General features: G+C 36.8%; 1 protein-coding gene across 4 annotated transcripts in view; it reads left to right on the top strand.

Moving 5' to 3' along the window:
• TRAPPC9 (trafficking protein particle complex subunit 9) overlaps positions 1-22,340 on the top strand; it is a 482,809-nt gene that overhangs the window by 207,765 nt on the left and 252,704 nt on the right. For all 4 annotated transcript variants that reach the window (XM_086741312.1, XM_086741311.1, XM_086741313.1 and 1 more), the window contains 2 exons: positions 1,960-2,113; positions 12,087-12,177. In XM_086741312.1, the coding sequence (XP_086597438.1) occupies positions 1,960-2,113; positions 12,087-12,177 (245 nt within the window). The remainder of the gene's footprint in view (positions 1-1,959; positions 2,114-12,086; positions 12,178-22,340) is intronic.

Raw genomic sequence — 22,340 nt, 5'->3', positions numbered from 1 at the left:
GTTTTCTTAGTTGCGTCTCTCTCTCTTCTACATGCATTGCCCATGCAAAACCCAGGAAAAATATTTAAAAAAAAATCCAGTCTGAAGATTGTATCTAGGTATTTTTCATTCAATTCTTTATTTCTGGCTTGATTCCTGCAGTTACTGCCATACACTTCTGTAGCTCATGTTAGCTTTTTTATATGTCCAGCACTTGATGGTCTTTGCATACAAATGAACTTTTAATGATCTCTTGTTGTAGGAAAAAATGGCCAAAACAAAAACACCCCTTAGAGAGGAATAGATTAATTCCTCTCCCCTTTTTCATTTTTAAGTGTGAAGATCAGCAGAGATGGGGTCTGCAGAAGAGGCAGCTCACAGAAACAATAGTTGTGCCACCTTGGTCTCGGTGCCGTATTTGTCCTTTTTAATGATTAAGGTCATCTTGGAACATGAACAGCTTCTTCTGAGATGTCAGTTTTTGGTCATTTGAATTCATCTTTCCACAGTAAACTTCATATGCTCTAGATTATTCCTTGCTCTTGTAATTGCTGTGTATTTTTTCCTATTTTTTTTTAGGATCAAGATTCTCTTAAATTAATGCTAATGATAGAAAATCTCTTCTGGTCTGGAGGGATTTTAAAGCCCTTCCTTGTTGACTTTTGTTAATAGTGTTTTCTTTTTGGCAACGTTTACGGAATATGTTTCTCTCTTTATATGTAGAAACAGATAAAGGAAAAATAGTAATCCTGTGGTTTTTTTTTCTGAAATACCCTTCTTACATTGTAGTTGCATTTCATCATGAATGGTTTTCAAAGCTGTTGCTTGCTCTTCTGTTTTTCTGAAGTGCAAAGTCATCTCAAGAGCAATATATTTTAATTCTTCCCTAATTATTTTTCTATTTCAGATGATTCAGGAAATTAAAGCTGTTTTGGCAGCACGGTATATTAGATCTGCTATAACCACATTTCATGTGATGTGAGCCTTTTATATTAGATTAGTGATTCTAGTTCTACGTATAAGTATTTAGTATGCATTATAGTGTAATATATTTAATTTAATTTGCTTTTATGCCTTACTGTACATTTAATAAAGGAATTATTTAACCATTTACTACCAATGAATTATACTACAATATTGAAATTAATATTGCCTGTAATTAATGAAAATACATTAGGCAAGATGCAAGTATCTTCTCAAACAAAAAGATCAGCAACCTGATCTAGTTTAAGATGTTCCCTGGAAACGCTCAAGGCCAGGTTGGATGAGGCTCTGAGCAATGTGATCTGGTTGGAGATGTCCCTGCTCCTTGCAGGGGGGTTGGACTAGATGGCCTTTAAACATCCCTTCCAACCCGAACTATTCTGTGATTCTGTGATTATTTTTTATTTTCTTCCTGAATTTTGTAAGGAAATTTTTAAAGGCAAATTTAGGAAGGTGACTTCTAAAACCAATGAAGCACACGTAACTTTCTAAGTGTGTTGCTGTTCACTTCAGGAGACACTTTTGTGTATAATATTTTACTTCACTTCTGTGTATAGATTGGGATTAATAAACTACTTTAAATAGTATCTTCATCAGCATTTCGCCCCGTCTTGTTGCTTTTTTTCCTCAAGTCTTAAGCACAGCAGGAGCATTTACACACCAAGACTGAATGCAGATGAACCTCTGCAGAACCACAATGAGGTCAACTGGTTGCAACTGCAAAGCAGATGTCTTGCGTACCGCTCACAAAGGCGTTAAGATGTTGATTGATGACTCCTGAAAAATCTGACCATCTTCAATAGGCTTAGGCTTCTGTTTTCAGTATCGTAAATTGTATGGCTTATATAGCATTAGTACACAGACGAGGTGCCACCGAGACAAATATGTTGTAGTGCTTGGTTTCACAGTCTGCATTTTCTGCAGAAGTAATACCTCTAAAATTGTTACAGTAAAAATCTTATGGTTTTTTTTCTCTTTCTTTTCCCTTTGCTGCAGTATGGCTATCCAAGTCGACAAGTTCAATTTTGAGAGCTTCCCAGAATCCCCTACTGATGGGACACAGTTTGCAAATGCAAAGCAGCTGGAAGAAGAAAGGCAACAAGCAAAAGGTCTGGAGATTAATAACAAGCTGGATATTTGCTGGAAAATTATATCCTTTCATAAATACTTGCTTTAAAAATATATAAATAGATGCCCTATGACACATTTTATTTTATAATTCAACTCACTTTGTAGCAGTGTTACTGGAAAGAAAAGTAATTAGAACTGTGAAGCTTATCATAATTATAGACTGTTTAAGGTTAATTGTGCTGTATATTATTTAGACGATGCTTGGGTCTTACTGTGATGGCTTTTTCTGAGTCATTGAGCCTGCCACAAACCCTGTGTGTTCTTCCCAACTTTTAGGGAACTGAGGAAGCGTAGTTAGGATCCATGAGTAGTAGTTTTATAGGGTCAAATTCTTCTATTCTCCCCCAGACCGAGTCACTGAATCATGAAGAAATACATGAAGCTGGATTTAGAGAGTTTTGAAATATATAATTACATTTGAGCAAATCAGAACCTATTAGAATAATTTATTTCCAAGCCCTCTTTTCAGATTTAGTAATATATCTAATCTTGGGTAGCCTTTTTAAGGCTTAGGAAAGACTTGTGTGGTGACTTAGTCATCGTAAACATAAAATCCCCATAATCCTTCTAAATGCAGTAAAATATTGCCTTATGATTATTAATATGAAATTACATTCGGTATAGGGTTGAACCAGTGGCGTTGCTGTAAACTTCATAATTTCCATAAAAAAATCTCATGCTTGGCTTGTCAAAAATACACTTTTAAATGATTTTCATCAGGGAAACGTTCTGTGCAGCCAGCAGCCCCCCAAGCCATGTGTTGATACTCAGCATCTTCCACGAGATTTATGTTTTTCACTGAGATCATCCTCAAATTTATCTGATAGTGGGTGGTAGGAAATGAGAAAAGAGTGGTAATCAAATCATGGTTTGTCTTTAGAGCTTTTTTTTTTTTATGCTTTTAACTGTACTTTTATGTAGTGATCTGAAATTATTTTTCATTGTTAATTATTAAGTTAGCTGCACAGGATTCGTCAAACTTAAGACTTAAGAAATAAATGAGATTCCTAGTGCCTGATTCTGTCCAGGCTCCCTAAGCAACATCCCAGAAAAAGTTCCATTTATGAAAAAATGTCATTATTTACCCAGAACTCCCTTAGAAAATGTGTGTGTTATGGAAAGATAGAAATATTCTTTGATAGCATAGTTGGTGTCTTATGCTGGAATTGAATGCATAGTTGTTAATAATTTTGTCAAGGTGTAAAAATCCGTCCTCATTCATTTCTGTTGCTGAGCAACGCTGTTTACATCTATTCTGTGTTCTGGATTTAAACCCAATTTTGATACCCAAACTATCATGGCTGACATGTAAGTCAGTACCTTAGAAACCAATAGAAAACCAATTCACCAAATGCGTGAATTTTGTGTGATAAATGTAGTGCCAGCATTAGTTTCTGTGTTTTTAAGATTTGGTATGAATTTTCTCTCTGTTCCTAAGGCAAGGCGATGAATTGCATGCGTGCTTAAAAATTCTTGAAGAAATGTGTATATTGTTTTCCAGATTGCATGCCCCAGCTAGAGTCAGTCTTTCTCATCCTTTTATTTCATAGAATCATAGAATGGTTTGGGTTGGAAGGGACCTTTAAAGGTCATCTAGTCCAACGCCCCTGCAAGGAGCAGGGACATCTCCAACTCCATCAGGTTGTTCCGAGACCCATCCAACCTGGCCTTGAATGTTTCCAGGGATGGGGCATCCACCACCTCTCTGGGCAACCTGTGCCAGTGTTCCACCACCCTCAGTGTAAAAAAATTTTTTCAAATATCTCATCTAAATCTATCTTACAGCAACATTTAGATGTGAACCAGTAAAAAAAAAAAAAAAAATCATCCCCTCACCTCCACTAATTTTGAGGAGCTTCATTTCTGAGACATCTGTCCTCCCAATTTGACACTGGCCAGAAAAATTTATTTCAGGAGTACTGATGGACAGACACACGGAGAAGTGGATGGATAGCTTCATGGCAGATGCCTTGCTTTCCTTCAGAAGCCAGCCTGAATGCAGCCAAGAGATAAAAAGTACGTGCAAAAATACAAAGGGATATAGTTGCTTATATTTCTTACTAGAGAGGGCATTTTTGCAAAAGTCTTTTGAATGGTAAGACCAAGCGATCTCTTTGGTGTCTTCCATCTCTGAACTACTTTGAACTCTCCAACTATTCTTTCTCTGCTAAGCATATGCATGAGAAGAGGAATGTATATCTTGGAGAAGATGGTTCAGACAGCTTTGTTGTAAGTAATCTTACATTGTTTGCAAGGGAAAGGCTGTATTATTTAGCTTGCAATTCCTTGAATTCTTAATGCGTTGGTTGATACCATATGAAACCATCACATAAACAAAGGCTTCAGATTTTAAGTCTGTGGATTACATAGACTGCAGTGAAAAGTCAGTTATCTGAAACTTTTGTGAGGGCCAAAAATAGTTCACCAAGGATGAGGATGGCAGGATCTATCTGTATGTCTTGAGGAGCACCAGAAATGTTTTCCAGTATGGAAAGTCAATTTTCCATGGTCTTTATCCATTGAAATATTCGGGGTTTCAAGTGATGAGATTTTCAGTGCTTATTTGTGAAAGGATTGCAAAACACGATCAATCTTCCTATACTCTTGGAGGGCTAAAGGCAGGAGGTAAAGACAACACAGCGTATTATTCAATTCAACCTTTGTACATTTTTTTCTGGAATGAAATTATTAGGAAAATAGACCTTCTTATGAGAAAGCTTACTGCCATGCCATTTCAATTAAGAATTCTGCAGTAATGTAATGTAGTGTATCTTTGAGATTATAGGTGTATTGAGATCACTGAAATGAAGAATATACTCCCTTGTTTTTTTAGCATCTGTTAGATGGCATCTGGTATCAGCTTAACAACTGGGGTTTGTTTTAACACCAGATTTGAACAGACGGAGCATGTGTATTGAGGTGGCTGATATTTTCAAATTATGCTTCTCTTCTTATTTTCTAAATATTTTAAAATAAAAATTCTATTTTTTTTTCAGAGACCTTCTTTGCATCCTGACTCATGGATCAAAGCATCTCTGCTGAGTGTTCTTTGAAGTTTCTAGAGTGATGTGTCTGTTACAAGAGTGCTTTAAGATTTTCATCTTTTTGCTGAAACTTTGTACCTGAAATTTTCAAACCATTGACTTAAGAAAAGTCATGTTGCCCAGGTGAAAGATGAAGGGCAGGTTAAACTTCTTTATTTCTCTTTGTGGTCTTTACACGCTCTGGGTTAGACCCACCGTAGATTATTACTCTTCAGAGTATTCCATTGATTTGTCCCATCTGCATTTTGACTTCAGAAATCCAAATATGTTTAGAATTATTTCAGAGAATTTGGTCACGTGCAGGTGATCCTTGTTTCTAGAAGAATAAACAAAGATTTATTCAGATGGCAGAAGGGATTCTTCATAGGAAACACATAAAGGTTTCGCTACGGGTAGCATCAAGAAGGTATTTATGCTTCAGTTTTCTCTTTTAGATTTTCATAACTCTTGCTGCTGCTTAATGAACAGTCTTTCCCTGTCCTCTAGCTCTGCATGCTTCATGTCACCCTCCCAATGAAGTGAGGTGAGAACATCTTTGCCAGCAGGCTTGCAAGTCTAGTGAGTCCAGCTTTAAACTTGGTACCTCACAGGATGGACCCCAAAGCCTGTAGAGCAGTGCAGGAAGGGAGAAACATGGGCAGGAAAAAGTGATGGGTTAGGATCACCGAATCAGCCCTGAGGTGTAATCAAGAGTCCATGTCAGATGCTGGTCTGGTTTTATTTAGTGAGGGGGTGCTAAGGTGACAGCTTCTGTAAGAAGCTTTTAGAAGTTGCTCCCCTTTGTCCAGTGGACTCTGCCCTAGGACAGACCTGCTGATAGCCAAGGCCGAGCCAATTGGTAGCAGAATGTTCTGTGATAACGCCTCTGCGATAATGTATTTAAGAAGGGGAAAAGAGAAAAAAAAAAAAAAGAAGAGAAGAGAAGATGTGAAGAAGCTGAGCGGGAGCAGAGAGGGGGAGGCACAAGTGTGGTGGGCCTTGCAGGCCTCACCCTCTGGCCTCCTGCCGGGCAGCCGGCTGGGCCTGACTCGGACTTACACTTGAACTTGCAAAAGCATGTAGTGGAGGAATTAGAGCTCAGTGTGCAGTTTCAGAGCTCTGGTGTCATCGGGGTTTCAGAGACAGCGGGTAGTTTGTGTGAACAGGGTGCACTGACAGGTGGATGTGTGTTTTTCAGGAAGACTAGACAGAGATGATGAGGAGGGGTTGTTGTGCTCTGTGTAAAGGATTGCCAAAATACACAGGGAATTGTTAGGAAATGAGGGATGGGCCAGTTGAAAGCTTTTGGATCAAGGACAGAGGAGTCCAACAGAGTGACGCAGTGTGTATTTGTTACAGACCACTCAACTGAGAAGCAAAGCTGGATGAACTCTTCATTTAACAACTGGAAGAAGTCTTCCAGTTGCGGGTTAGGAGTCTTCTGGAGTACTTTAAGGATACTTTTTGTGTACAGATGCTGAATGTCTTGACTTGGCATGTGTTGTGCAGGATCTGCCACTTGAAATTCATGAAGATCCAGTTGGAGAGGTGAAGTTTGATGGCAACCTTGGCTACAGTCGCCCTGAGATGGTGGAGTTCAGTATTCCAAGGGAGGTAAAGGAAGTAGCAGGATAATGACCCTGGACTTCAGGAGAGGAGATTTTGGGGAACTGGTAGGCAGGATTGAATAGGAGGGTCTCCTTGGGCCCAGGAAAACTGACGGACCTCCAGGGGGAACCTTCTCAAAGGCCAAGAGTTGCAGCAGTCAAGGAGGTACATTTGACTCTTCAAGTGAGGCTTATCGTGAGGTGACTGTAGCAAGTTGCAGCCAGGTAAATTCCAGTTAGATACTAGGAAAAATCCTTTTCACAATGACGGTGCTCAAATAGTGGGACAGGTTGTCCAAAATTGCTGTAAAATTGATGTCTTTGAAGATCTTGAAAAATTCTGGATAAGGCCTTGAACAACCTGATGCAATTTCAATATTTTCCATGCTTTGAGCACAGGATTGGAGAGTGACTCTGGAATTGCCTTTCGATAGAAATTATTCTGTGATTTGTGCAGCCATGCAGAGGGCTAGGTCAGAGAGTGACTTGAAAACTAAACTCCTTTTCCTCCCTCTGTCTCCTGCTCTCCTCAGATTTGATTGCAGCCAGATAAATTTTCTAATGTACTGTGAAAGAATTGCTATTTCAATGAAATGAGACTGTAACATTTTGGAGTCATTTTCTTGAAAATACTCTAAACCTGGTTCTACCAGCCTTTAAAAACAAGACTTGCAGTGCCATCTTAAATGTCATACTTCGTTTTTAACTTTTCTAATAGTTAGACTTTTTTTTTCTTACTTCAGCATTAATTTCTGTGATTTATGACACCTGTCCTATTTGCAATACTTTCTTACATGTTTGAAATTGTATTCTATGTGCCCCTTCCTCATTTTTTTTTCTTTTCTATATTTAAACCGAATTGCCAACATTTTTTCAAAGGACATTTTTTTTCAGTCATACTGCTGATATTGTTCTGCAGAATAGCTATATTTTTCTCAACGTGTGGGATCCAAAGCTGGAAGCAATACTTGAGGTGAGGTTTCTCGTAGAATAAAAGCTATACCTTCCATGTTTCAGATATGATGCTTGCTCTGAGAACTATTCTTGACTTCTTTTGCAAGTGCCCCATGTTTGACTGATTTGTTTTTTTTTGCATGCGGTCCAGCATAACTTACTGAATAATTATTCCCAACTTTCGTTTATAGATTTGTTGATTCCTTCCAGGGTGATACTTGGAACTTTTCTTCTTTGAATTTCATCTAAGTGACCTTCATAAGTTCCACTCATTTATTAGGTTTGTGAACACTGACATCTTTTCCAAATACATAAATTTTATGAATGTTTTTGTATTTCATCATCTAAGTAGCCAATCAGAAATTTGAAATTGTTATCTGTTGGACAGAACCTTGAGTCATCTCGTTTGATATGCTGCCTGGCTTGACAGCAAACCACTGATAACAGTTATGGAAATTTACTTTTCTGTTTGTCTATTCAGCTTGTGGTGACTCCATCTTTATCATAATTATGAATCTGCGGTTGTGAGAATATTGCATGAACTTTTGTACATTAGCAGAGGTTTCCTTAGGAATACTTTATTTGAATGGAGCTTTATATTTCCATGCAGCTTCTTAGCATTAACAATTGTTTGCAAAAGTAACTATTATTTAAGAACCTCAATAACTGCATGTAATTAGTTTTAATAATAAAGTACCACAATAATAATCAAGCAGAAAGCTGAAAAAATAGCTAAGGCTACTGCTGTAAGTGAACTATGAACATTAATCATTTAAACTTGTTTTTCATTACTATAATTTTTATTTATGAACTTTTGCAGAATTGTTCATGATTGTGTGCGTGCTTCCACCTGTATTTGTTTGCAAAGGAACTCAGAAATATGTTATTGAAAAGAAATATTTTTAGAAGGATGCAAGACGTGGAATATTGCAGAGAGAAAAAATCATGAGTAACTTTAAGATAAAAACCATTTTAAAAAATCTATTGCCTTTTAAGGAGGAAGTTTTAGATAACATGCTGTGTGGTGATTGTGGGTACCCAGCTACACATTAGAAAATCAAGACACTATGAAAGACCAAACTTTCCTTGGGGAAATAACTGTTTCATTTGACTGTCATTCAGGTTTTCGGTATGAAACAGTTTATATCATATACAATCTGTTGCTAAAGAAACGTGAAATAAAGGCGTCTACTGTGGAAAAGTAGATTTTGGGGTTTATTTTTTTTAAATGGCATCAGGTGGTTGTGTGTTGATTGGCTCCGAGGGCCTGTTGGAACTCATTTGATTGTGCAAATGAAAACGTCTTGAACCGCCAAATGTGAACAGTTGCACCGGAAACTGGAAGTCAACTGCTTCAGTCCTGGCTGATGCATGTGCTGTTAGTAACAAAGATTTGACTATTGGGAGTGAGGCCTGCATCAACAAAGGCGTTTAAGAATCTTCCTGTGGAAGAGCAGGTTTGTCACCACAGGGAGATTTCAGCTAAATCATAGAATCATCAGGGTTGGAAGGGGCCTTTAAAGGTCAAAATGTTTGGAAATTGGGGTTAAGTAGATAGATTCTACAAGGTCAAACTTAACTTTGTCAGTCTGTACTTCCGTTTATCCATGCAATTTTAAATTCTACATCTTGCACATTTGTCTTTTATCAGGTTCCACTGAGAGCTGAGAATGAAAGGATACGTTGGCTCCACCTGGTCCAACTGCTTTGCTTTAATTGGCGTCTAAAGGCTTGTCTCAGAAAATAGACAAACCCTTGAGTTAAGCTTTTCTCTCTTTTTCCTCTGACATATTATTACTTGATATTTTGGTTACTTTTCATCTCCAAGGTGATCAGTTTGCTACAAAATTCAGTTTGTATTTGCACGATAATGAGCAATTGTATATAATTGCCTGATACACAGTCAGGAGTCAAAGACTGGTGATATGAAATTCAATGCTCTTTGTGTCTATTAGGAAAGGTTAGATCATACCAACTACGCTGAATTTCGCTATCAAATTCACTGATTTTTGTTTTGAGTTGTTGGACAGCAGAGTTTAAGCTGGACTAGATTCTTCGTGAACTCTGTGGGCAAGATTTTGGGTACATGTTAAAAACCTACCTATTTGGGGGATTTTTTGGCAAGATAAAGCATCTTTTCTGAATCGATTTGTGTGAGCTGGACACACAACTTAGAGTTTAGTTTGCCATACATGGGGCATCCTGAATACTGCACTGAATGCCACTGGCACTGCTAGATGTTCCTGTGGCGTAATCTGAAGATGACAAGGTGGCGTTGATTATAGAATAGGTTGGAAGGAACCTCCTCAGGTCTGTTGTAACGCCCTGTCCTGCAACTTGTGTCCATTGCCCCTCTTTGTACAACTGTGCTCCTCCAAGAAAAGTCTGGCTCCATCTTCTCAATGCCCTACGACTACAATAGACAACCATAAAATTTCTCCTTAGCCTTCCTGCTCTTCTCAAGACCAAGCAAACCCTGTTCTCTCAACTTCTTTTAATATGTTATGTGCTCCAGCTCCTCAGTCACCTGGGTAACCCTCCAGGGAATTTTATCCCATATTTCAGAGTCTTGAACTGGGGAAGCCAAACTGAACACAGGATATTGGAAGTGTAGCTATGTCATTTTTTTATTAGTTGAGGTAAAGCTATGCATGCTTTTTGCACCCAATCTAAGGAGCATGTGGTTTCAGAAATAATCTGTAACTAGGTTGAATTTGAAATTTCGAGTTGTGTTTTCCTTGTGAGTGCATGGTTCTACTTTGATAGCATTTACCAATGGAAAAGTATGGAGAATCACCCATTGTATAGTCATTTTATAATGGTATCTGAGACATTATGCTTTCCGTGGAGCTTTAAGCAGTAAAAATTTGTGGTATTCCAGGCACCACTGTGAGCCAGTTTTAAGTAAATTACAGTTAAGTTAGTTTAACGTTACAAATAATGGCAGCCACTCTGTTTTAAAACCTCTTTTAAATACTACGTTTTTGTTAGTGTTTTCTCTTACTTATAGTCCTTACATTAAAGATGTAATAACAGAATTATTTATCTGCTGTTTATATGAAGTAGTCCAAATTATTTATTCTCTATCCTATAGTTTGGTTTATGGAGATTGTTCTGTTGTGTTGATGTCCTGGGTCTTGTTTTTCAGCAGCAGTGATAATTCTGCTGCCTTCAATTTTCCGAATAGGTGCTTTTCTTTAATGGTGTTTGTAGGTTTCAGACACTTTGGGGGTTGTGAATTCTTCATCTGTAGTCCTTTTAGGGGAAAAATAAAAAGCTATTTAAGACATTTTTTTCAGGACATAACGAGAATATTAAAATAAAATAAAATAAAATTGCGAGAGTGCTATACAGTGTATTGATTTTCATCTTCTATCATCTCCTTGAGCTCTTGAGTCTCCATCACTAATTGTTAGATCTCATTTTGATCTGAGATTTCAAGACTTTTCTTTTAATCTCCTGGAAAGCCTGTAAAATTATGTCCTGTGGTAGAAATTAGTTATCTGCAGTACTTGCTAATTTTCATTTCAGTGACGTAGATGAGAATATACTTTATCAGTCAGATGATGTGTCTCTCATTCCAGACTTTTGCAGAAAAAGGACTGGTCAGATTTAAGAGCTGTTTACAAAAGCTCAGATATTCTTCTATTTTTTTTTTTTTTTAGATCTATTTTTAAGGAAAGTGGTTCCAGTACTTTTGGAGTCATTGGTTGAAACCTTGAACAGTCTTGCTGGGAGCATAGCCTTTAATTCTGGTGGGACACCACTTCACCTATGGTTGTTTCATTTGAAGATTACGCAGTTGGAAAAGGAGTGTTTTCACATCTTAGAGAGGATCCTGCCTCTCTCTTGTGTTTTGTTTCTGTGTGATGCTCCCGTTCTGGGAAGCCTGTGTGGTGCTGGGATGATGTTTGCCCTTGGTAACACCACGGTTCCTGCATTGCCTGACATCCCTGTACCTCCACAGAACTGGGTCCGAACTAATATTCAAAGCTATCCTAGCCCACATTTGTTCTGTTTTGTATTGCCCTATTCAATTTTATCCTTTTTGTTATCAGATTGCTCTTAATTTGTCATTTTGAATTCCGATCCTGCGCCATGTATTTACAGGTTCTGCATTTTTACAGCTTCCAGATGTTTTTCCCCTTGTGTTTTACTATGGTTCAGGTGGATTTTGCCTTTGTATCTTCATATTGAACACTCCTCAATGGAATTAAATTTTTATATTCTGAAGATATCAACTGCTCTAATTATTATTGTTAGCCAGTTCATGTGTTAATAAACCAAATATGTAACATTAACCTTTAATGAACCTCTAGCTTGCAGTTTTGATTTGCAATAATAGAGGTTGTACGTATTACATCCTCTTTTGCTCTCTGAAACAAAATTTTCCTTAATTCTAATTTACCCTTCCTTGAAGCGTGAAGGGGAAGCAAGTGTGGAAGGCGTTCTTAATCAACTGGTCCTGGAGCATCTTCAGTTGGCTCCTCTCCAGTGGGGTGAGTAATGTCAAAATCTATTGATGATCTTTTTAGAGGATATACTGGCTTGTAATTTTTAGCAGCATGGGAATGATAATGTTTTCATTTACTGATAATCTATGATAGAGGAGAATTTGCTAGGAATTTTATTTTCTTTTAGATATTTTACTTGGCTGAAGATAAATGTAAAATTGATATCTATTTTATTTTAAGTGTCTCGGTTCAGTGATAGTAAATATGAAACCTGAGTACGCACTTTTTCCTGTAATTTGCAATCCTGGTTGTGTTGTATGAGAGGTGGCTGCTACTTAATTTTCTCTTTGCCCGACAGTGTGTGTTTTTAAAGTAATTTCTCTAAAGTATTTTCATATGGAATTATAATATACTTTGTGGTGTATTTCTTATCATGATCTGGACATTTGCATTACTAACTTTTTAGATACAGGAAAAGTTGTTGCTCTGTGTGGTGAAGAAGACCGATTTATCTTAATTCTGCATTTAGAATGATGTTCCGACAATGAAATAGTGAACTAATTTAATGTTGAAGAATCATAATAGTGTGTCTTCTGTCTGAAGTTCTTCACAAGGCTCGTTGGAACGTGGGATGTTTTATCCCCAACATTTCCGTGTCAGTTACAAGTTTCAGAAAAAGTCCCCAGTTCATAAGAAAATTGTTTTCAAATCTTTTGCTTTTAAAGCAAATTAACTCTCTGCTCTGCAGTTTAATTAATTTGCTGACCTAGGGAGGACCAATTTTAAGGAACAACGATCTGTCACTATTGTTGGCGTTAACTATTAAAACTAAATTGACTCCATTCTCAAGTATCTGAGTACTCTTCTAAATGTTTGTGGTTTTTTTTCAAGCATGTGGAACGTCCTCAACTCATAGGTTAAAACTTGTAAGCACTTTGTTTATAGATGAGAAGATTAAAATTGCTAATGGTTTAAAGCTGTTTGTTGTAAACATAGAATCATGTTTAACTTTAACCATAGTCACCTGTCTCTGAAGTCATGCTTATCTGGCCTGTGTTCTTCAGAGGACTCAAGGATTTGGTAGCCCTTGCTTTGGCTATGATTGCCCTATTTCTCATTTGTAAAACGAGTGGCTTTGTGTCAGATGTGTGTTTTCAGCTCAGACTGGTCCCTTGAGAGCCAGCCTAGTTCTGCTGAGTGCCATTGATCTTCAACAGGTTTGCAACCTGGGCTCTGTGTTTGGAAATCTTCCCTTGGCACTTTTGCACGGGAGATCGCCTTAAGGATGAAAACTGTAGGTTTTTTCTTTTTATATTTTCTTGATTTTCTTCTTCTAATTTTCTTTTTATGGCAAATTCCACTCTTTTCTTAGTAAAAGAGTCTTTTAAGGTCATAGGATTGTATCTGGTGTTCCTGCTTAAGTGGTAATATTCATAGGTACTTTGACGCACTTGTTGGAAAACATAGACATAGCCCTGATTTACCATAAAATCTCATTGCCTGTGGAGCTGGTAATTTCTTAGAATATTGCTTAATTCAGTTAAAGAATCTTGGTTACTTTAGTTTTCAGAATGTATGAACATCAGATGAAACTCTGTGATGTTCTCTGCCTCGTAACTGCAGAATCTTTTGAAGCGCAGTCTCTTGGCTGATTTTGACCTACATGTTAATTTTCTACATTAAATAAAGCAGGGAAAGGGAGATCCTACGGGATATCAAATGCTTGGTTTGCTACAACTTACGTATGATATGTCCTTTTGGAAAGTTCTGGTGGCAGAAAATAGTGGTTTTGCAGATGTTTTTTACGTCTGATAGTTTCTCAATCTGAAATTGCTATTGCAATTTTGTATAACACAAAAAATATGTCCACATAGAAGGTGTAGGTCACTGCAGAGATTATTGAAAAGGACATTTTGATTAAATGCCTGATTTTACTTGAAAACAAAACAAAAAAATTAAAATTAAAAACAATGGAGAAATTGTAGTTTGATTTAATTAACCAAAACTTCAAGTATTCAGCAGTTAAATCTTTGCTATCGTCACGGTGTTGTAGCCAGGTAGCCCTACCTGCAGTCGTCATGAGGAAAGTGGTCCCTTCAGAAAGCGTACCGTGGCAATACAGGCTGATTTTGGTTTTATTAGTGGGTGGGATGGAGGAGGAATTAAAAAATTGTTTTTTACCATTTGGTAGGTGTAAGTAATAAGGAGCTCTAGGAATGTCTGGGCAATCAGGAGTACGCGCGTACGTGTGTGTCTGTGTGTGTACACACACGTATTTAGACAATGTGACATATTGTCTTTTGGAGTTTAAATTGTCTTTCAGTGCCAGAATATATCAGAATAGATTTCCTATTGAATGTTTACAAGCATGGTGAAGTATTATGTGTTTCAAATAATCTAACATGTAATGCACGTTCTGTTTTCCCTGTGATTTTTTTCCTTGATATTTCGAAGTTATTGACCTTAACTGTCTTGTAAGAATCAGCTCTTTTAGTGGTAGCGGTCTATACTGAGTACCAATAATGAGATAAACTTACGCAAGCTGTCTTAAAAATTCTTTGACCATTAACATTTCTATTAAAGAGAAGTAAAATACTCATCTATATAATCAATACGGCAAAGGTCTACAGAGTTTCTTTTCCCATCCTGCCTCATCCAATAATTTGATGTCATGGATAAGAATTTAGTTTAAAAATACTGTAATATGGTAGTATCATATGTTTTTTTTCCTCTTAATCGTAACACTGTTTGTACTCATAGCCTTGCTTTGCTTTGAATTCTACTTTTCTATATGTTAAGAATAACTTGTGTTTTAATGTGAACCCTTTAATACTAGCCTATGTTGGCTGAAAATTTAGCCTCGGTGTTATGCTGTAACATTGATTCTATGATTATTCCAAGGCTTTTGCTATGTTGATGGCTACATTGAAGGGTTTACTTTATTATAAGTGCTCACACTAAAACATGAATGAATATTTAACACGGTTTTGATTAAAAAAAATGACTGGCTCTTGTTCAAATTATAAAAGCTGGACTTCAAAATTCCTTTTAAATTTGGCATATTTAATTCACATTACAGTTAATATTACATTTCTAAAATTATAAAAGCATATTGAAATAATTTTTCATGTAAATTTGACAATTGTGGCTTTTTTCATTAAATGCAAGGCAAGGAATAGAATAAAAAATTAGTTGCATTGAAGTTTTGGTCTGAGAGTTAGAAGTCAGCTCTGAAGGCTGTCAGAGGAAAAAAAGTGGCTCTTGGTCAACGGTGTTGCTTGTGATTTCGTGTAATAAAATGACTGGGGAAGGGAAAAGTATTTAAAACATTGAGGAATCATAAAAATAAAATATGTCAAAGGCTAGCCTGTGAGTTCTTAATATGTTGTTAAAATTGATTTTAAGATTTAGGACATCTGTAAAATGAAGTTGTCTGTTAGGGAGGTTAGTAAATCACACGTAATTGAAAAACATAATCTTGCTTAACACCAGCAAGTTCAACGTTCTCTAAAATTTATGACGTATTTTCTTTTTACTGCTGGGCAACACACCAAATGGAGAAATAGATACAGTTTTAAGGTGAATATATTAATACCATCGAATCAAGGAAACCTAGCCTGCAAATCTTAATGAAGAGAACCAAGACTCTTCAAAGGAAGTTGTGTGGTTAGATTTGAAAATTATCAGATGGAGGCATTTGTACTTGCTGGCTGTGCGATATTTTCTCGACCTTTATTTGATTTATGTTGCTAAGTTTTGCAAGCAAGCAAAATTCTGAGACCGAACACTTATCAGTTTGATGGTACTCTTCTGCATTTTCTAGCAAAATTATCATAGGTGCAAATGCGGTGCACAGAATGTTGTTAATGAACTTGAAACAGACTGAGTTTTGAATAGGCTGGACTCAGGATATTCCTACATTCAAATGAGGAACACATCTTAAGTGAGAGGTTCTCAACACTTTGCATCTTGTACAGAAATTTCACAACAGGAACTTATTATAAATTCTCCTACATAAAGCAAAATAAACCTAACTTCCTTCACTGCCTGCAGCCACAAGGTAAGGACCTCATGTGCCTGAGAGTGGAGATTTATTGGAGAAATTTGATTGAGGAATTTAGAACTGTAGACAATTCTAAATGTGCTAAACATTTTATTATATCAGGCAAATACCTAGCTTTTCTTTCTCTGTAGAAACTAACCGAATAAGGGAAACCCAGTGATTGCACATGAACTCTAAAGATGTATTTGCTGTAATAATTTAAGAACCATACATTGGTAAAGCTTCACCATGGGCAAAGTCCAGAAATAGCTTTTTGCTTTCATTCATTCTTTTATTTCATTTACTCATTTCACTAATTCTTCACTTATTATTTCATAATAAATATGAATTCCAAGACAGTTTGTAATGTTTAAATTAAACATGGATACTTTTTCACAATGCGGTGCATTTCACTTTTTTTTTTTTTTTTTCAGATCATAATTAAGAAAAGTGATAGTTAGTAACCACAGTCTTAATTATTTACTTACAGGTAGAGAACACTCCACATTTTTTTTTGTGAGTTCACAATAAATTGTGTGCCTACCTGCATCAAGGCATATTGTACTTAGAGAAAACTCAGCATCTCAAAATTGAAGGGTGGTTTTACATTGTCCCTCATAGGTAGTTGGAATCAGTAACAGAAGTAGACTTAAAAGTTTTTGAAGTGTTTTATGAGCATGTGGTTCATGACAGCTTCTTTGGAACTTCTGTCTGGTTAAGTTTCACAAAACATCTTATGGAAGTGTTACTTTTAAAATAAATTATCTTAATAATCCATTGTATCTTTTAGAGAGCACCAAATCAAAATCAATTTTCACAGCTTATGCATTTCATGGATCTTAAAATTAATTTCTGAAACTACTCACCCATTTTATTTTGCATTTTCCAGTCTGACCTTAGACCAGAACAAAATCTTTCTCTCTCCGGTTTATATGATTAACTCTTAGGGACTACAGCAGTGTCAAGTCACCACATCCTGAATACAAAGGGAAATATTTTACAGTAGATGAGGAAATGACCCATCTCTAAGCCTGTGTTTTGGATGCCGTCTTGACACCCTGACATCTCGTCGTCCCCAAGGACCTAGTTAAAAAGAGCCAGATGTCTGCAGACATGATCACTGTTAACAGTTTTCCTTTAGTTGTGGCAGTCCTATTATATTGCTCTTCCTCCATATTTGAAATTCCAAGACTGTCTTGTATCTTTGTTCAAAGAATAGTTTTAATGGGGAACTGAAAGGAAGTAGTTTTACTTTCTCTTTTATTAAACAAACCCCTCCTAGATCCTCCAGAGGAGCCAGTAGATTCTGTAGCTTTAAGCTTTGGAAATGTGGAGAGAGCAGCAGGGCATATGAAGATCTGCCTTTAAAGAAAATTTATGAATGTTCTGTTCGTTTATCAAACTAAAATATTCTTTAATTATTTCTATTTTAGAATTACAGTAGATTTGCCATTATCATCATTAGAAAGATGAAACCAAGAGTGTTAGTCAGAAAATGTCAAGAGTAAGCTGTCCATAAGGAAGAGAATCACAATCTGATTCAAAGGAAGACCAAAACTGAGAAACAGTCTGGTGGTAAATGGATTTTGCTAGGTTACCAACCTTTCTCATCCATTTAGAAAAATCTTCAGTTTTTTCATATTTATTTTTAAGATGCAAAAGAGGTGGGAACACTTTCATATCTTAACAGCTTGTGTGCAGGCTGTTTTGGAGGATATTTTGGCAATGTCAGATAAGCAACATGCTGTAGTTACTGGGAAGTGTTAAGGGACTGGAGTAGTACATTGAAAAAATGGACTGACTTGCTAAAACAAGGGCATCTGGCACACAAATGATGTTCTCGCATGTCAAAACATGCTATTGTGTGTTATGTTTTGAATCAGCTGTTGTCTCTAATTCCTACCGAAGCCTTGATTATTAAACTGAGAGGAAAAGCTTGTAGAGAAAGGGTTTCAGACATAACTGGACCGGTAGCGATTTCAAAGAAAAGATGCTAAGAATAAAGAGAGCACTCTAAAGTGAAAATAAACAAAACCTCTTACATAAAGACAGATAGCTTGAGACAGGTTGGGTGGAGTGCCAGTGGTTACTTCAACTCAGATTTTTAAAATAACTGGTAGCTGAAGCTGCAGGTCCAGCATTTCTAACAAAGCAGTGAGAACAGGCAGAAGGGAAAATGGAGTAATAAATACTAATGGAGTTGTCTAAATATTGTTCTAGGGCCAATTTCACCAATGTGAATCATTAGTGATTTTTGATGGGGGAAAAAAAAAAAAAAAGGAAAGCAGATATAAGGAGGAGGAATAAACTGATGAAATACGCTGGTGGCTCAAAGATAAGCACTACCATCAATCCAAAGAGAGATCAGGCCACTGCACAGATTCATAGAATCATAGAATGGTTTGGGTTGGATGGGATCATCAAAGATCATCTAGTCCAACCCCTCCCTGCAAGAAGCAGGGACAGCTAGAACACTAGACCAGGTCGCTCAAAGCCCCATCCAACCTGAACTTGAACACTTCCAGGGATGGAGCATCCACAACTTCTCTGGGCAACCTGTTCCAGTACCTCACCACCCTCACTGTAAATAATTTCTTCCTTATGTCCAATCTAAACCTACCCTATTTTAAGTTTAAAACCCTTGTCCTGTCACTACCGGCATTGTAAAAAGTCTCTCTCTGTATTTCTTATAATCTTTCAATAATCTCAAAAACTGAAGTACCAAAAAAAATGAAATGGCTGAAATGTAGTCTAGAAAAGAAGGTTATCTGTTCTGAGACCAGTAACACAGAGATTCGCTAGAAGTTCAGCTGCCTGAAGTGATTGGAAAGTATTTGATCAAGTGTTACTCCGAGCTACCAGTTTAACTCAGCTATGAAAAAAAGTGTATGTGATGTTTGTTCAGGTCTCTAATGAAATCTCCCATGGGAAATTTCTTATAGAAGAGCTCAAATTGAACCAGAATAGGAAAAAGTAAAGTTTTGAAGGTGATCAAGGAATGAAGGCGAGGGTTGTAGAACACTGGAACAGGTTGCCCAGAGAGGTGGTAGATGCCCCTTCCCTGGACATATTCAAGGCCAGGTTGGACAGGGCTCTGAGCAACCTGATGTGGTTGGAGATGTCCCTGCTCCTTGCAGGGGGGGTTGGACTAGATGACCTTTGAAGGTCCCTTCCAACCCAAACCATTCTATGATTATGCTATGGAGATACCACACTGAATAAAATTAGATTAGTTCTGAAAAGTTGAGTAAATCTGGCAGGTGAGTTCAGTGTTCCCTACTTAGACATCTAATAAGAGCCTTGTTTGTTTTGAGTTGCTCCATCTCTGAGACACATTCCTCTAATTTAGCAAAATCAAGAGTTGACTGATCTCCAGGAATCCATCAGAGGACCGGATGTCAAGGAGGGGAGAAAATTGCTGACATAGGGCAACTTCTGGCATAAGGGCATGCTGAATAGAAACTGTCTGTTAATAAATGCAGCCTAGACTTTTTTACTTTGTTTTCAGTATTTCATTTACAAAACCATTGTATTTTTTAAAAAAAGCTATACGTAGTTTACTTCTTTATAGGGATATTGCTTACGACATTTCAGTTAAGCCGTAACAGATGATTGAGGAACACCATAATGATGATAAATAGTTTCACAGTTCAGCAAGGTACTTAATTTTCCAGGTATTGTTAGAAGTAAATTGAATAATAGATTAATTGAACATCCAAATTAAAAAATGAAAAGCTATTGAAATAATTATGAAAATGAGTTACACCTTCAAAAAGAGATGTGAAGATAATTGTTAGGAAGAAGATTGAAAAGACAAAAATGCTGTCTTGCAAAGCAGTTAGTGAAAAATATCACTGAATCTGCAGAGAAATAGATTTCTGTTACTTTGATGGACACAGGAGATACCATTTGAATAAAAAATTAGTAAAATATGATTCATCTTGTGGACAATTAAAAAAAGAAAAAAGGAAAAAAGATCAGAAGATATATGTATTAACAAGAGAGGCAAGAAAGAGTCTTTGATCAGGCAGGATTTTAATTACCCAGCAATTAAACGAATTGTACAGCTAAGTGTGTAGAGAATGAGAAATGGAAAATATGCTAATTGTAGTGGAGGAATATTCTCAATAGCCTATGTAGGACAGGTTCAATGTGAAATTGGTTTCGGGCAGTAAGCAAGACGGAAGGCCTTATTCCGGAACGTATACGCTGCGCTTTCCTTATCTGGCTTCTGACATTTTTCAACTTTTGTTTTATTTCCCATGAAAAAATAATGCATATGCTTGGAACTGAATGCCATGAATGTTGTAAATGGAAGCAGTCTTTTCAAGGACTACATTGCACTTTGGATCAGACTCCTTTTTTTTCCTAATACAGCATGTAATTTCACTGGTAAAGGTCTGCTGTTGTAGTTTAAAGTTTGTACTTAATCAAGTTAAGCGGAAAGTTTTCCTTTTATTTTTACATTTTAGTAAAAGCAAAATTTTCAAACTATTTGCACGTGTTCTCCCTCCATGCCCATGTATTTTGACTCATCGGGTAAGACCAACGTGACCAATCATCGGTAGAAATTCTCCAGCAAACAGATGTTTTGAGGGGAGGGAAGTTGGTTTAATTTTCAGTGTTCATTCTGAAGTAGTCTTTTAGTTCATCAAGGAAGCAGGAGTGAATTAACGACTGTAAAGAACATAAATCCACCTCAATAAGCCTTGTAATACCGAAATTAATAGCTTCCAACTGTCAAAACCTCAACAGTACGAGCACAGACCAGAAAGACAGATTTGTATGAGGAAACATAAGCTTTGGTTGAAATACTTTCTCTTTCATATTCTCTCCTTTTCTTCTTTTTAGTCTCTCATTCTCAAAATAGGCAGCTAATTGTCTGGTTTTTAGCATAAGAGATTTTTTTTTTTTTTTTTCCTCCACTTTGTGATTTTTCGTAGCCTGTTCTTTCTTCCCATTGTCTCTTTGGTAAAACAATGTCAGAACTTCATTTTACTTTTGGTTTTATTGTGTATCCCAGACTTCTGTATTAAGCAATTGTATTTTTTTTTTTTTTAAAGAGGTTGCACAGTTTTAGGTCAGAAAGAAGTTAATTTTATTTGATTGACTTGAATCATTAATTGATTTGATTTTGCAAAGGAAAGCCAGTCAAACAGAAAATCTTTCCTGAGCTGTGATTCTGTGTTCTTATTGCTACTGTTTTCTCAATAGTGAACTTGGACTTTTTAATTTAGTTTTTGATCTATTTCCTTATTAGGGATAAATTCAAGTTCACTATAATATTTCCGGTTACCTGTGGATACATTAGGAAAAATTCCAGAGGGAAAAGGGCTATTTTTTGCGTTTTAGGATATAAAAGAGGAGCTGAGCAAATGTGCTCTGTAGGATGGCTTTGTACAAATGGGCTTTCATCAGAAGATATTCGAGTTGTTTTCTGTTACTTGTTGCATTTTGTATAGTGCTATATAAAGTTGTGGCTCAATATTATCAGACATGTACAGAGCTGTTCCAGAACTTTTATATGAAGGCCAGACACAAGAGATGAAATAAGGAAGAATCTTAATTAAAGATGTCAGTAGTATATAGAAAGGGTAAATGTCTCGGCAGTGTCTGGAATTGCACAGAAAGGAATAATTGGTTGCCTCGTGTGAAAACTTCAGGAAAGAAAAAAAGGCAGCAGCAGCAATCGTCAATAATTAAAGGAAGTATTAAGGGCTAATTACATTTCTCTACATTGATGAACAGTCAACTGTCAGTTATCTGAGTAAGTGGTGGGGTTGAGTAGTTCAAGCTGAAGGAAAAACATGGGTATTAAAAGTGTTGGAGACCGTAAATCAGAAACTTCAGAGCAGAAACAGGTGCCACCAGCCCCAAATGGTTCTGGTTGAAAGTCTTCCAACAGTGCAAATTTAGTAAATTTGTTTTAGTGGGACGTGAAGGCTCAGAGTTGGTGTTACGCTGCACCCACGCTCCGGGCTCCAGCTGGAGCACTGCTGAGCGGGGGCTTTAACATCTCAGGTCTGGCAGGGCTTCTTGGCTTGGGCTTTGCTCGTAGCTCAGACTGGTAGACTGGGTAAAACATGACTTTGCAGCTTTACCTTGGGACACTTGAATTCAGAGCCCTTGTTTGAAATGAGATGTATCTGTAGCTCATTCCTTTCGC

This window comes from Chlamydotis macqueenii, chromosome 2 (assembly GCF_036417535.1).
Source record: "Chlamydotis macqueenii isolate bChlMac1 chromosome 2, bChlMac1.mat, whole genome shotgun sequence".
In the NCBI taxonomy this organism is placed as follows: Eukaryota; Metazoa; Chordata; class Aves; order Otidiformes; family Otididae; genus Chlamydotis; species Chlamydotis macqueenii.
Note: the sequence above shows the minus strand (reverse complement) of the source record. Positions and strands in the feature narration are given on the sequence as shown.